Source organism: Schistocerca nitens, chromosome 9, assembly GCF_023898315.1.
Source record: "Schistocerca nitens isolate TAMUIC-IGC-003100 chromosome 9, iqSchNite1.1, whole genome shotgun sequence".
NCBI lineage: Eukaryota > Metazoa > Arthropoda > Insecta > Orthoptera > Acrididae > Schistocerca > Schistocerca nitens.
Window position 1 is genome coordinate 254165748 of NC_064622.1, and position 15983 is coordinate 254181730.

At 43.3% G+C, this 15983-nt stretch overlaps 1 protein-coding gene across 1 annotated transcript; it reads right to left on the minus strand.

Moving 5' to 3' along the window:
- Nucleotides 1–3360: 3360 nt before the first annotated feature.
- Nucleotides 3361–11969, minus strand: LOC126202893 (endocuticle structural glycoprotein ABD-4-like). The gene is made up of 3 exons (XM_049936966.1): nt 11813–11969; nt 7524–7642; nt 3361–3953 (listed from the first exon to the last, which is right to left on the minus strand). Exons 1-3 carry the CDS (start codon nt 11822–11824, stop codon nt 3671–3673), a joined length of 414 nt encoding a protein of 137 aa, XP_049792923.1. The 5' UTR covers nt 11825–11969; the 3' UTR covers nt 3361–3670.
- Nucleotides 11970–15983: the final 4014 nt, after the last annotated feature.

Below are 15983 nucleotides of genomic sequence, written 5' to 3' on the forward strand. Positions count from 1 at the left end.
GCATTTAACTGCATTTGTCGTTACTGTCTGGACAATTTATTGCGACTAGAATTGGTATCACAGTAGTGATAAATATAAACGTCGTGCATTATGTGCCAGTTTTTCATGCATCTCATTGTATGTGACGTCATATCTCTTAAACGGTGATAGGTAGTTGGTTCCTTCCCCCCACCCCACCCCCCCGCCCCCCCCCCGCCCCCCCCCCCCCCCCGCCCCACATAGAATGTGAATAGATGTGGAACTCGCATAGGCCCCCCCCCCCCCACACACACACAGAGAGAGAGAGAGAGAGAGAGAGAGAGAGAGAGTTGGAACTGAAAGTGCTATGCCAGGAAAACATTTGCCAAAGAAACTACTTATTCTTTTCTTAAAGTCGTAGCAAAAAGTATCATATTACACAATTTCATGGCCTTAAGAAACATTCAATGACTCACGGATCAGAACGCCGTCAGAAAATTAATGCAACGTGACTTAAAGCAGGCAAAATATGCTATGGTTCTATTATGTGTGTGTGTGTGTGTATGGGGGGGGGGGGGGGGGGGAGGGAGGCTCTGAAGTACCTAAAGTTTAATTAGAACCGTCGCATATTTTGCCTGCTTTAACTCACGTTGCATTACCTTTCTGATGGCATTTTGATTCGTGAGTCATTGAATGTTTCATTGCTAGTCTTAGGGCCATAAAACTGTGTAACGTGATATATTTTGCTGCGACTTTAGAAAAAAGAATAAGCAGTTTCTGGTACTCGACTCAAATCGAGTGGCTCTACCACCTTGCAGTAATTGCATCACCTCCTGTTCGAAGAGAAATAGCATCAAAAATGGAAAGAACGAATCGGAAGCAAGTGAAACCGCATCCCATGCATGGGCAACAATCATGTCTACGTCGACTAAGGTGAAGGAAAAGTTTCCTCGGGACATCGGAGAAACTAACAACCACTGACGAAGAAACCAGACTGTAACTATGGAGGGCTCAGACATCCCACCCTGGTTGTTGGGAAAGATTTTCAAAATATTTACCCCCTGGCAATGATGAGAACTGACCAGTCTGGAAGTCCTTGGATAGGCTCAGATCAGGAGTGGGTAGATCACTAGCTAAACTGGCAAAATGGGGATACTCTGAAGAAAAGAAAACCAAATGTGAGTGCAGGGAAGAACAGACTGTTCAACATACGCTCCAGTGTCGACTGTGCCCAGCCACCTGCACAGAAGATGACCTTTCCTGGCAACGGAATATGTAATGGAAGGGCCCAAATTTTGGTCAAAGACTACAGAAAATGTGTTGATCTGACAATAATTGTACAAACTGTTTTTATGTATGTTTCTGACACGAGAATAATAATTACGCAGATTGTTACTGACTAAACGTGTGGATCCATTGCAGTGCTATGATCAGTAAGATGAATAGTTGATACACAGTAGTAGCGGTTGCTGTTGTGGTCTTCAGTCCTGAGACTGGTTTGATGCAGCTTTCCATGCTATTCTATGCTGTGCAAGCTGCTTCATCTCCCAGTAGGTACTGCAGCCTACATCCTTCTGAATCTGCTTTGTGTATTCATCTCTTGGTCTCCCTCTACGATTTTTACCCTCCACACTGCCCTCCAATACTAAATTAGAGATCCCTTGATGCCTCAGACATGTCCTACCAACCGATCCCTTCTTCTGGTCATGCTGTGACACAAACTTCCCTTCTCCCCAATCCTATTCAATACTTCCTCATTAGTTATGTGATCTACCCATCTAATCTTCAGCATTCTTCTGTAGCACCACATTTCGAAGGCTTCTATTCTCTTCTTGTCCAAACTATTTATCGTCCATGTTTCACTTCCATACATGGCTACACTCCATACAAATACTTTCAGAAATGACTTCCTGACACTTAAATCTACACTCGATGTTAACAAATTTCTCTTCTTCAGAAACGCTCTCCTTGTCATTGCCAGTCTACATTCTATATCCTCTCTACTTCGACCATCACCAGATATTTTGCTCCCGAAATAGCAAAAACTCCATTACATCTTTAAGTGTCTCATCCCCTAATGTAATTCCCTCTGCATCACCAGAGTTAACTCGACTACATTCCATTATCCTCGTTTTGCTTATGTTGATGTTCATCTTATATCCTCCTTTCAAGACACTGTCCATTCCGTTCAACTGCTCTTCCAAGTCCTTTGCTGTCTCTGACAGAATTACAATGTCATCGGCGAACCTCAAAGTTTTTACTTCTTCTCCATGAATGTTAATACCTACTCCGAATTTTTCTTTTGTTTCCTTTACTGCTTGCTCAATATACAGATTGAATAACATCGGGGAGAGGCTACAACCCTGTCACACTCCCTTCCAAACCACTGCTTCCCTTTCATGTCCCTCGATTCTTATAACTGCCATCTGGTTTCTGTGAAAATTGTAAATAGCCTTTCTATCCCTGTATTTTATCCCTGGCACCTTCAGAATTTGAATGAGAGTATTGCAGTCAAAATTGTCAAAAGCTTTCTCTAAGACTAGAAATGCTAGAAACGTAGTCTTTTCTTAATCTAGCTTCTAAGATAAGTCGTAAGGTCAGTATTGCCTCACTTGTTCCAATATTTCACCGAAATCCAAACTGATCTTCCTCGAGGTCGGCTTATACCAGTTTTTCCATTCGCCTGTAAAGAATTCGCGTTAGTATTTTGCAGCCGTGACTTATTAAACTGATGGTTCGGTAAGTTTCACATCTGTTAACATCTGCTTTGTTTGGGATTGGAATTATTGTAGTCTTCTTGAAGTCTGAGGGTATTTCGTCTGTTTCATACATTTTGCTCAGCAGATGGTATTGACAGGGCTGTCTCTCCTAAGGCTATCGGTAGTTCTAATAGAATATTGTCTACTCCCGGGGTCGTGTTTCGACTTAGGTATTTCAGTGCTCTGTCAAACTCTTCACGCAGTATTATATCTCCCATTTCATCTTCATCTACATCAATTTCCATAATATTGCCCTGAAGTACCTCGCCCTTGTATAGACCCTCTATATACTCCTTCCACCTTTCTGCTTTCCCTTCCTTGCTTAGAACTGGGTTTCCATCTGAAAACACACAGTAGTTATAGGCCTCATATACTGACTGCGCTTATTTTCGATGGAAGGATTGGTAATTGTCAGTCCCATTTCATCTTCATCTACATCCTCTTCCATTTCCATAATATTCCCCTCAAGTACCTCGCCCTTGTATAGACCCTCTATATACTCCTTCCACCTTTCTGCTTTCCCTTCTGTGCTTAGAACTGGGTTTCCATCTGAACACACACAGTAGTTATAGGCCTCATCTACTGACTTCGCTTATTTTCGATGGAAGGATTGGTAATTGTGAGTAAAGAAGTAAACTAGATGTTTTGATGTATATACATGCGCTTTTATTATACAGTTGCGATATACAAAAATTACAATAAAAGCTTGCTGAAGAGTTTGGGAGGGGACTGTGGATAGACGAGGGACTGCGGCGGGGAAAACGTTACAGAGACGGGGGGACTGGCCGCACGGCGGCCAGCGGACAGAGTTCAGAGCGATGGGTCGTCGTCGAAGTAGTGGGGTGACGGAGAGGCTGCCCTGTCGGGCAGTGCTCAGGGGAACCGTGCGACGGGTGCCATCCTGGGCGACGCGGCCAGGAGCGCCGGTGCCGCCAGAGGGTCAGCGACGTCTCTTACTGCTTCCTGGCGGCGACCACCTCTGGCGGGGGCGGGTGCTCGGCGATGTACTGGAGGGCGCGCGCGATCGCCTCCGGCACCGGCGGCGCCACGGGGATGTGGGCGCCTTCAGGCCGGAAGCCGTTCTCGTCGGCCGTGTAGGTGAGCTGCACGGGCGTGCCGTCGGGCGCCGTGTAGGACACGCTGCCGCGCACCGCGATCGTGTCGGGCTCCTTGGGGTCCTGCGACTTCACCAGCGTGCCGTCCTCCTCGGCGCGGGTGCCGTCGCCGGACTCGAACCTGCGGAAAAGGATATCGCTGTCTTCATTTGTTCCACTGTCTGCGCCAAGGAGGAGGGCGAGCCGGTTGAGTTCCGCCCTAGAAATACTCCGCAAGGTCCGCACAGTGGGTGGCAGAGGGTACCCTGTGCGAAGGCGGAGCCGCAATCGCAAATTTTTGGGCTGGAGCATCCAGTTCCGATACTCGACTGACGAATAAGGCTACTGTCCCAAAATTTTCTGTCAGACTGCCCAATGTCCACCCACAAAACGCCATACAACTGTTCCGATTACCTCGTCCTTCGCAATACAGGGTCTTACGGAAGACAGCAAGAGCTGACAAGTGCGAGTATTATCGCACAGTCTACATCTACATCTACATCTACATCTACATCCATACTCCGCAAGCCACCTGACGGTGTGTGGCGGAGGGTACCTTGAGTACCTCTATCGCTTCTCCCTTCTATTCCAGTCTCGTATTGTTCGTGGAAAGAAAGATCGTCGGTATGCCTCTGTGTGGGCTCTAATCCCTCTGATTTTATCCTCATGGTCTCTTCGCGAGATATACGTAGGAGGAATCAATATACTGCTTGGCTCCTCGCTGAAGGTATGTTCTCGACATGGGGTTTTATTGGAACCAAAAAAAAAAAAAACGAAGTTAACAAAATGCCCGACAGATGGTGCTGGACAGCAAAACGTCAGTGACTGCGCATGACAATCGTGTATAAAAGGAGCGGAGCTGTAATGAGGGAGAGAATCAGATGCGCCAGTAGTCGCACCATGGCATCTTAACAGCTCATGCGTCGAAGTTGCAGACAAGAATAAAATACAAAACAATGGAAAATAAAATTAAGGATGTGCTAGATGACGATCAGTTTCGCTTTAGAGATGGTAAAGGCACGAGAGAAGCAACTCTGTCGTTGTGGTTGATAATGGAAGCAAGACTAAAGAAAAATCAAGATACGTTCATAGCATTTGTCGACCTGGAAAAAGCAATCGATAATGTAAAATGGTGTTTGATGTTCGGAATTCTGAGAAAAATAGGAGTAAGCTATAGGCAGTGACGGGCAATATACAGTATATACGAGAACCAATAGGGAATCATAATAGTGGACGACCAAGACCGAAGTACTCGGATTGAAAAGGGCGTAAGACAGGCTCTGAGCACTATGGGACTTAACATCTATGGTCATCAGTCCCCTAGAACTTAGAACTACTTAAACCTAACTAACCTAAGGACAGCACACAACACCCAGCCATCACGAGGCAGAGAAAATCCCTGACCCCGCCGGGAATCGAACCCGGGAACCCGGGCGTGGGAAGCGAGAACGCTACCGCACGACCACGAGATGCGGGCAGGCGTAAGACAGGGATGTAATCTTCCGCCACTACTGTTCGGTGAAAAAGCAGTGATGGAATTAAAAGAAAGGTTCCGGAGTCGAATTAAAACTCAAGACGAAATGATATCAACGATACGATTCGCTGATGATATTGCTATCCTGAGTGAAAGTGAAGAAGAATTACATGATCTGCTGAATGGAATTAACAGTCTAATGAACAGAGAATGTCGACTGAGAATAAATCGAAGTCCGCAGCTCGTGGTCGTGCGGTATCGTTCTCGCTTCCCGCGTCCGGGTTCCCGGGTTCGATTCCCGGCGGGGTCAGGGATTATCTCTGCCTCGTGATGACTGGGTGTTGTGTGATGTCCTTAGGTTAGTTAGGTTTAAGTAGTTCTATGTTCTAGGGGACTGATGACTGTAGATGTTAAGTCCCATAGTGCTCAGAGCCATTTCAATAAATCGAAGAAAGACAGAAGTAATGAGAAGTAGCAGAAAACAGAATAGCGATAAACCTAACATCAGGATTGATGGTCACGAAGTAGATGAAGTTAAGGAATTCTGCTACCTAGGCAATCAAGTAAACAATGACAGACGGACCAAAGACGACATCAAAAGCAGACTAGCAGTGACAAAAAGAGGCATTCCTGACCAAGAGAAGTCTATGAGTACGAAGCATAGGCCTTAATTTGAAGACGAAATTTCTAAGAATGTACGTCTGCAGTACAGCATTGCATGGTAGTGAAACATGCAGTGTGGGAAATCCAGAACAGAAGACAATCGAAGCATTTGCGATGTGGTGCTACAGACAAATGTTGAAAATTAGATGGACTGATAAGGTAAGGAATGAGTAGGTTCTCCGCCGAATCGGAGATAGAAGGAATATGTGGGCAACACTGATAGTGAGAAGGGACAGGATAATACATTTGTGGAGACATGAGGAAATGACTTCCATGGTACTAGAGGGAGCTCTAGAGGGCAAAAGAAGAAGACAGAGATTGGAATATATCCAGCAGATGATTGGGGACGTAGGTTGTAACTGCTACTCTGAGGTGAAGAGGTTATCACAGGAAACATGTTTGCTAGGTAGGTATGCAACAGGGTAGTCATGGTAGGGATGAGGTTGCTTACACCGGATCGGCTGATGTCCTTTGATGTCCATCTTACCTCCCTGAACTCGTTCAAGCTTCATTCATGTGTCCCTGAGTGTTAGAGCAACACAGTTCAGTACATACTTTCAGAATACAGCGACGTGATCCTTCTGTATGTTAAATCTCACGGTAATGGAAGAGCTGCTCGTCACCTTTATCAGGGTCGTTATCGACAAAATCCAACACCATCGCAGTCCCTTTTCGCCACAATTACGCAGCACCTTCGAGGAAGAGGTACGTTCACCATCACCAGGCTGTGCTGCTCCAAGGAGACGTCTCTCACACCAATTGATGATGCCGTGCTGTATCACGTTTCCTTTTTGTTTCATTAGTTATTAATGACTGGAATTGTAAAACCAGTGATACACTGGGTCACGCCTACCAAATTACTAGTAAAAGTATTCGAATTACCAACTTATTTCCCAATCGTTGCATCACGTATACGGTACGTTTTCGGACAGGAGTTCCAGTTCAGAACATTATCCGCTTAGTCCCCTCTAAAAGTCCTAGAAGTTTGTAACAGGAATTTCCGAACACCCTGTATAATCTTTCTTGATTACCTTATATACTCAGATGTTTCGACAAATTAGGCTGCTTGTACCTGATATTGCTGATCGGCTAGAGAACAATTTTTCTTTGACCTTTCCTTTTTTTCACGTTGATAGTCTGTTTTCGATGATCACCACATCACTGAATGTTGTACCTCTCAAATTTAGCGTTGTTATGATTTCGTATCCAGATGTATTTAAACTTTATACTGTCGGCAACCGGCCTTCGATGGAGTAAATCACTTTTATTTCATCAGATACCTAGTCTTCCGATAGGACTAAAAAAATTAAGCTTCGTTTGACTCCACCGTTCTGAAGTTGAGCAGCATGCCATCCTTTTCTCCACAATACAGCACGAGATATTGGTTTGACAGACCCAATTTTGTTAATCCTTTGGCCCAGCTACGGCATACTACAACTGTAGCTGAATGAAAGTATTCGTCGAGCGTTAATATCGTCGTTCTGATTAGTTCGGTTGACAACACAGACAGAAGCTAATATCATTACACTCATTTCCCGATCATCCGTTCTACAGCAAAATCGACAATATACTCACAAGTAGTGGAAGTTTCCTTCGGGGCTGATGACGTTTTCTTGCTTGACGATGGGAACGACGTCCTTGGCAATCTCCGCAACGGCTCCCATCGCCACGGCCACGAGGGCAGACAGCACCAACTGCAAGAAAAGTTTTGCAGTATGACTTATATGAAATGTATGTATGAAATGACAGGGACGTAATAAATAAGTACTCCAAAGTAGGCACTAAACTCACGACTTAGTGTTTTCCCTAAGGTTTTGTGTATAGATTTGTCTTTTGTTGGCTGTTAGCTGAAACTACAGCGACCAGAGCTCTACTATTTGGTTAGATTCCTATGTGCCTTCAATTTGGGGTCACGTGACAATATCTCTTCTCATCGGACTACGAACTTTAAGGGAGCGTACACTGTGAATTAAAAATATGCGACGTTTCCTGTCAGTCACATATTAGGCCTACTTGCTTATGTAATAATCCGAGTGAATTTGGTTCTTTCGTTTTAATAGCTGCACAAAACTGCCCCACTTGGGTCAAGTCCCAGATTAACGGGCGTTGCATTCTGTCGTTACTACAGTCATATTTATGGCTTATACCTCGCAGGAGGCACATTTATAATTTTTCTCTCTGATTCAAATTTTGCGTTTATTCTGATCAGTCTAACGGGAACAGTTTCATACGACCAGTAGGACAGAAATACAGAAGTAAGGACTTGTGGATCCATATCAGTTGGCTGCTGGAAATAACACAATTATCTATATGTGGGACAAACGGTTGGAAGTTATAATTGCCTCATATGATAGTTTTTAATATTATGTCATCAAACATTCAGGACTTTTCGTTAGGCATTTGGAGTCATTTTTGTAGTCATTCAGGTCGTTTATCGAGGTGAATACCTAGTCTGCAGGTAACGAGTGTAAAATTACCTCAGGGGGTAACGAGCACTTAAATCGTGACATTTAAGAAAAAATATTCTGTAGCTATCCGTTGGTCTTCTCACAAACTTATTTTGCTACGAGTATCTCAATTAAGCCACCTGCGGCCTGCAACCTATTGCCACACGAGACGGGCCGCAAGGTGTCCCTTATTTAGGATAGCGTCATCGACCTTGACCACGCGCCTAGCTTCACGAGCTTTATCCTTCTCTCTCTTGGGTGCAGCAACCTCGGAAGGCCACTTACAACTGATTCACAGCCTCTGTGTGAAAACTCATCATTCGACAAAATTGAAGGACACCTATAAGTGTTTCCTAATATAATTCTCGGATGTGAGAACTGAAAATCAGCTTTCGCTATAATATTTCTGTGGAATGAATTTTACACATAACATTTCGCTATACGAAGTAGCAGGGACGACTTGAACCGAAGTAGCCCTACCATGTGTTTCAGTTTACCCCTGCAGTTAAAAGTTAAATCTGAAATTGAGTTATCATCTGAAATAATAGTCCTATCGTCACACCTTTCCAGAAAAAAAAACCTCTTAGCACACCAATATTGTTCACCAGTAAATGTATCCATATTTAATAAAAACGGTTTTATTATTTGAGTCCATTATGTCTTTCATTGGAAAGAGTACTTAATTTTTAAGACCGAATGCAATATGAAATACGCTGTGATGTCTCAACAGACCAAATGTATCATTCTAAATCATTTGCAGTAAATTGCAGCACGGAAGCACTGCTAGTTCTAAACTGCTACCACCTGTCAGGAACGCAAATGGTCCATTAGTAACGCTTTCTAGATGACACAACGACGTTAGGGTCTGCTGTTTCACACAACATCTCCCTAATGACCAACTCTCCTCGACTGATGCCTATGTAACTTCTGAGTAGCTCCCGAAAGTAAACTGAATATCCTTACAACTAATGTCAAGCCCATTAATCCATACGGAGCACACGAAACGAGGATCGGGCGAACACTGTGACTTGCTAGAATATTTGTCAGTCCAGCGAGCATCAGACACCTATTACGGGCGCCAAGGAACTCTCACTGTCTCCATTACGCAGAGTGAGACGTGGGGCGCTGGTGGGGGAGACAGAAGACCTTGAATGGTTGCTTCTTGTCGTGACATCATGAGTGATCATCCAACAGCACAAGACCACTGCCACTCATTTTAATTTTTCTGCCTCTGTGACCTTGATACCGAGTCGAACTTGACAGAAGAACTTTCTTTTAAGCTTGCTTCCACGGTAGGTGAAATTTATGATTAAAATTTGACTTCTGTAGCTTCTAATTGGTAAGGAAAAATTATTCCAGCCGCAGGCCTTACTTCAAATTACATTCCGGGTTACGTAGAGAGAATTACTGAAGTTCACATTTTGGGCTAAATGAATGTGATACATTTGCGTGTTCCTCCGAAAATAAATCTAATGTATCCATTACAAATAAATATGTAGATAATAGAAGAGGAAGATCTTAAATGTATTGTAATCTATGTTTTGTCTAGGCTGAAACGTGCACAGAAATTAATTGGATCTAGTATAGCTACACGGGATGCTTGCTGTGACAGCGTATATATAGGTGGGGATTTCCGTAAGTTCGTTGACAATAGAAATAATCAGGTGGTCCTATTAAGGACACACAACGTAGTTTTATGAGGTACCTGAGTTTTAATTGTCTCCTATGATAGTAGAATAATGTTCCAAAAGAACAAGTGAGTTATACGACATTGTAATATTGTTATTCCGCATTACGAAGGAATGTTTCTTTGGACGTATATGCATATGACGTAGACCGGAGCAACGCTGTTTCTAAACACTCACTCCATATGACGTATGACGAATTACGATGGAATGTTTCTTTGGACTTATATGCCTGTGACGTAGACGTATGCTTGACGGCATATGGAAATTTGTTGCGGCCTTGAGTCGTCCTCGGATACCGTAATGGTAAGGCGACTGCTCGCGATAAACGGGAAATCTGCAATGGAGTTCCGGTCCGCCACAAATTTTCACTGTCGTCGTTCTATTATACAGTTGATGGCTGGCCATATTAGCAATCACGAATACATTTAATGTAGAAATAAGTTGTGTTACATCGAGGGGACTATAAATGATATATAGGTCTGGCGGTTCATTTATAACGAGAAATTCCGTGGAGATTTCTAGAAATATACCACTGAAACAGATTATGCTAAGTAACTGACGTATTTTTCGAAGTCAAGGTATAAATGTAGATCTAGAGCTGTGAAACACAGCAACAATTTTGTGATAGGTGCACTACCAAGGGTCCAGGGATAGTCATACCTTTGCACAATAAATTGTAGAAATGTTTCCTGAAAGTAAAGAAAGCTTTCGGACCTATTGTTCTGCAAGCTCATTTGTTTAAAGGGCCTGTTATCGGTTATAGTTAAAACGATCATCTATCAGTCTACATTATCGGTCCGGACACGACACTAATACATGCACATAGTAATTATTACTATAACAGCACTCACAATTAACGTGGGTAACATATATAAGAATGGAGGTCACCTGGGCAAACATCTCTGATGATCCAGAATGAGATTTTCACTCTGCAGCGGAGTGTGCGCTGATATGAAACTTCCTGGCAGATTAAAACTGTGTGCACCAACCGAGACTCGAACTCGAGATCTTTGCCTTTCGCGGGCAAGTGCTCTACCATCTGAGCTAACGAAACACGACACACACCCGGTCCTCACAGCTTTACTTCTGCCAGTACCTCGTCTCCTACCTTCCAAACTTTACAGAAGCTCTCCTGCGAACCTTGGCAGAACTAGCACTCCTGAAAGAAAGGATACTGCTGCCACATGGCTTTGCCACAGCCTGGGGGATGTTTCCAGAATGAGATTTTCACTCTGCAGCGGAGTGTGCGCTCATATGAAACTTCTGTGGTGATATCTTGATCCTGTCAGACGAATGGCAGAATTCTTTAAAAATAACGATTAAACAAATAATCTCGTACTTTCTGAAGTTGACGCGTTGCAAGGTCGTAGGAAATTACTTAGAGAGGTTGCTCCAACGAAGCTTACGGTCGACAAGAAGTGAGATGTAAGAATTGGCGCTGTCTGGGTGCGACCATATTAGATGAAACATTTGACAGCTATCACGTCTATTCCAACAAAAACGAATTCGTGAAAATTGATCCAGTTCTCTACACTAGCTTTGGTTGTAATAAACACCTCGTATATCTATAAATGAGATGAATAAGAATTTCTATCTCAGTGTTAAAGGTAATACAGTGCTGAAGCTGGAACAATATTCCATACGCTCAAAATGAACGAGATATTTTTAAACTCGGTTCCAGATCATAAACTTGAGGTTGCTGGTTTCTGTAATTAAAGGTTTCACTTACCAGTTTGTACATGGTTATGCTGGTAGTTGTTGCTTTCAGGTTCGTACCGTGAGCCGGACTGGTGGAGTGTCGGGATGTGTAACGTATTTATACCCACCCGCGCCACCGAATCGTCCACCTCTACTGCAATAAAAAAAAAGGCAAACAACGAAGTTGTCCAGCAAACACAGGTGGGTCCTCGTCGGACGCGTACGACTTCGCTCTCCCCTCCTCTCCCCTCTACAGCCTTTGCCACTCGGTCCAAAGATGACGGCTTTGGCGCCTACGCCGTCCGCCAATGTAGACATTCGTTTTTCGGCTTCGGATCAGACTGTCCCCTTTTTTTTCCTTTTGGCGGGTCGTTACGAGCGCTGGAGGGGATGCGCTGGGGGGGTCCCTGGAGCGTCGCGAGACACTCGCTGCAGACTGGGCAGGACCAGCGCTGGAGCCGCCTCAGAATGACGGCATAGCGCAGCGAAATTTCCAGTCTGAGTTACGGCGGGCCCCCGGGTCATCCTTACTTCCAGGCGACGGGCCGCGCCACGGTCAGCGCGGTGTTAGAGGTCGACTAAATTATAGGTCCCGTCACTCCCACGAGTTTTGTGGTTCTCTTTCTATCGAATACGACGGCTCATTTCGTTGCCAGCGCAAGTATTACACCGAGCCGTAGCTAATTTTAGGAGCTCGGCGGTAAGAGTTTGTAATATTCTGCACGTGATCGTACCACCCGCCAAGGTCAGCTGGAAATGACGACGGCTCGACATGTGCGGGTTGTTGCTAGTGTCTCGAAATATTAGTGAGGTAGTCCGAGGAGCAGGATTCAGTGGTACGTCTGACCGTCCTAACGTACAGTGGGTTGTCTATGTCACTCGACGAACTCCGTAACAGTCCCTCTGAAAAGGATACAGCAGCTGCCTTGCCTCAGCCGAAGACAACGCATCTGACAAGAACATTGCTTCTTTTCGTTTCTCTTCCTCGCGCACAACCATAGAATACATAACTGGATGTATCATCGTTATTTTATATGCAGCGATTAAGCATCTGCACTTCCCGGCTTCTCAAAGCTTGCGCCCTTCGTTTGTTGGTCGACTTCTGTCTCTCTCCTTCCTTGCCGGACTGTAGTTTAGAATTTTCTAGAATAGTATCTCATCTCCGTTCTATACACGTGACATTTACATTTACTTCTGTAATCGTTTATTTACTCTTAATAATATGTACTTTCTATTCATTTCTGACGTGCGTGGTATATAGTTGCCACGTGTGTGCTTGGAAACCAGAAAGGACTTCTTACCGGTCAGACCAAGTTTTCCAGTCCATCTTTAACCCAGTCTTCCAGTTTCAACGACGTAAGCATTCACCGGAAATGACAAGTTCCACGTTCAACTCTTTAAGTAACCTTTCACGTGTAGGTTAGGGACACACAAGTCGTCGTAACTGGTGTCCAATTTAAACTCTTCCACAAGATCGCTGAGCCACATCAAGTTATTATAGTTATTATTATTATTATTATTATTATTATTATTATTATTATTATTATTATTCATCTCTAACGTTTTCATTTTGTATGAAATATGTGTTTGTGCAGCCCCTCACTCACTTGAAGAATCTCTTCCCCGCTACTTGCGCCTTGCTGTCCTTTATCTTTCTTTTACCCTACTTTTATTTTCGTACAAGAGTATTTTTATCTCCATCGTTTTAAAAAATTTAATTTTTCTTCTTTCAGGGTTTTTAGTTAAGTGTTCTCTTCTTTGGATCTACATGTCACTTGTAATTTGTGCAGCTTTCGATCTGTTTCATTATCACGATCGTAGCTGATGCTGCAGCTCAGATACTTAAAATGTGACACCTCTTCAGTTATTTTGTTGTTACTATTATAGAAGGTTCAAATAGGTCTGAGAACTATGGGACTTAACATCTGAGATCGTCAGTCCCCTAGAACTTAGAACTACTTAAACCTAACTAACCTAACGACATCACACACATCCATGCCCGAAGCAGGATTCGAACCTGCGACAGTAGCAGTCGTGCGGTTCCGGACTGAAGCGCCTAGAACCTCTCGGCCACCACGGCCGGCTACTATTGTAGACCGCACTGGGTAATTAACTTGAATATCCATAACATTGATCTTATTATGTAATCAAATTTTAAGATTGGTTTTATGCATGTTTGTTTTAGCCGATGCACTGCCAGTCGGAGGATTGATTACTGGTATTACTTTATTCTATGTAAACATTAATGCATTTAGGCTATTGCATTTTATTAAATTTCTTAATTACAGTCTAATAAACAGTTTTAAGGAGATTTTTAACGTAGATGTAAGAAATAGTGGATGAAAGAAAAAGTCCTTATTTCACTCCATTATTTCCTGTCATTTGTTCGTATCTATCTGACAGTGCTGATGGGCTGTTGACGAGACATTGCTGCTTTTTATTTCTTACTCCACTGGGCCCCTCCGACAGCTTAGTATATGCCGTTAAATGTCCTGAAATTATCAAATATGAAGTATCTAACTTTATTATTATATAATAATAATCAAGACGTGCACACGAGGCTCATGCTGCCACTACATTTGTCTACATCTTACACGAACTGTCTTTTAAAATAGTGCAACTAGTAAGAGACAACATTCAAATAAACTTCATGTGCGGAGGCAACGCTGCCAGATCTGTTTTGAAGTGAGTGGATCGGGTGTAGGATTGCCGAATGCAGGGAAGTTAGTTTCCACAAAGTTCTTCTGGGTAGTGTGATTAAACGCTCCAACTTTCCGCTGTCTTGAAATAGTGGCTGAAACGTTGTTACGTTGCATAATATTTCGCGGTTTACAAGATAAACAAATTTTACGGAAACTGATTCCGGCTGTGAAAGCCTCCAAACTTAGTTTAGTTAGAATCTAAATCTGTTGTCGAAGTGTTATCTGAAAGGGCGCTGGTGATCATTATTCTAGGCAGAAGTTGTATGAAGAATTACCTTGAAAACCATCAACTAATACATCGTCGTAGCAAGTGGTATCACGCTGACTGCGTCTACGGCAGATTCTCACAGCACCAGGCGACAGACATCACTATCACAGTGGGCTCTGCTGAATTTCTTTCGTAAAGTGATCAGTATTAGTGATTCCTTTTACTTTTCAACCTTCCTTCAGCTGCCACTATCCGTAAGGCCAAAAACACTTCAAAAGATGCCGAAACAATGAGACTAAACGGAGGAGGCGCGAATCGACGTTTCGGTTTAGTGAGCCGAGCAAATTCAAGGCTACACGCTCGTGAAACCGCCTCATCATGCCGACCTTCGCCAGCTAGAATCAGGCTAGCAAAAGCCTTCTTGGAACTGTTTTCTTAGGGGAATTACGCGCGACAGTATACACACAGCTGCAGCGTTTATGGATTATTGAATTTATGTCGGCAAACGCTGGGAGAACTCGGCCAATTAAAAAGACAGGAGGAGATTTAGTTTCACAGGGGTATACTTTCTACCACGAATGAAGATGGAAGCCTAGGGTACGTTTCAACATACATGTGGTGTTACAAAACGTATTTTCGAAAGGAATAGTCCAGTTTTCAAGTGCAATTCTTTCAAATCATTCTTACAAAGTTTTCGAATACCTTTTTGTAATTACATTCAGGATGGAAAGTTTCAGTGATTTATGACAAATGTGCAACTTGTCCTCCACCGAACTCGCAGCGTGGTATTTTAGCCATGCCTGCTAACGCTATCAATGCCGTCGATGTTTTGTCCACTTTTATGTTTTCAAATTATTAAAATTTACTCATGGTTTTTGCACTTAGAGCCACTAGGGTCAGCAAGAACCCAATTTAAGCTGTTTGTTTGTTTCTTGAATGTAACATTTATGGAAATAGAGTAACGGTTAATAGACGAAACATGCCACAATGAAAATGTTATTTCCCACTTATGGTATTCTCGTACTCATTGTTAGAGTTTCAACAGTGAAAATATTTTCCACTTATGGTATTCTCGTACTCATTGTTAGAGTTTCTTGCCTCATCTGTCGTTTAATCGTTTTTAGTACCACTGGGCTCATACGACCCGATAAGTATATTGGAAATATATATCTCAAATCTTGCAGTGGTTAGCACACTGGACTCGCATTCGGGATGACAACGGTTCAAACCCGTATCTGGCAATCCAGATATAGTGTTTCCGTGGTTTCCCTAAATCGCTCCATGCAGATGTC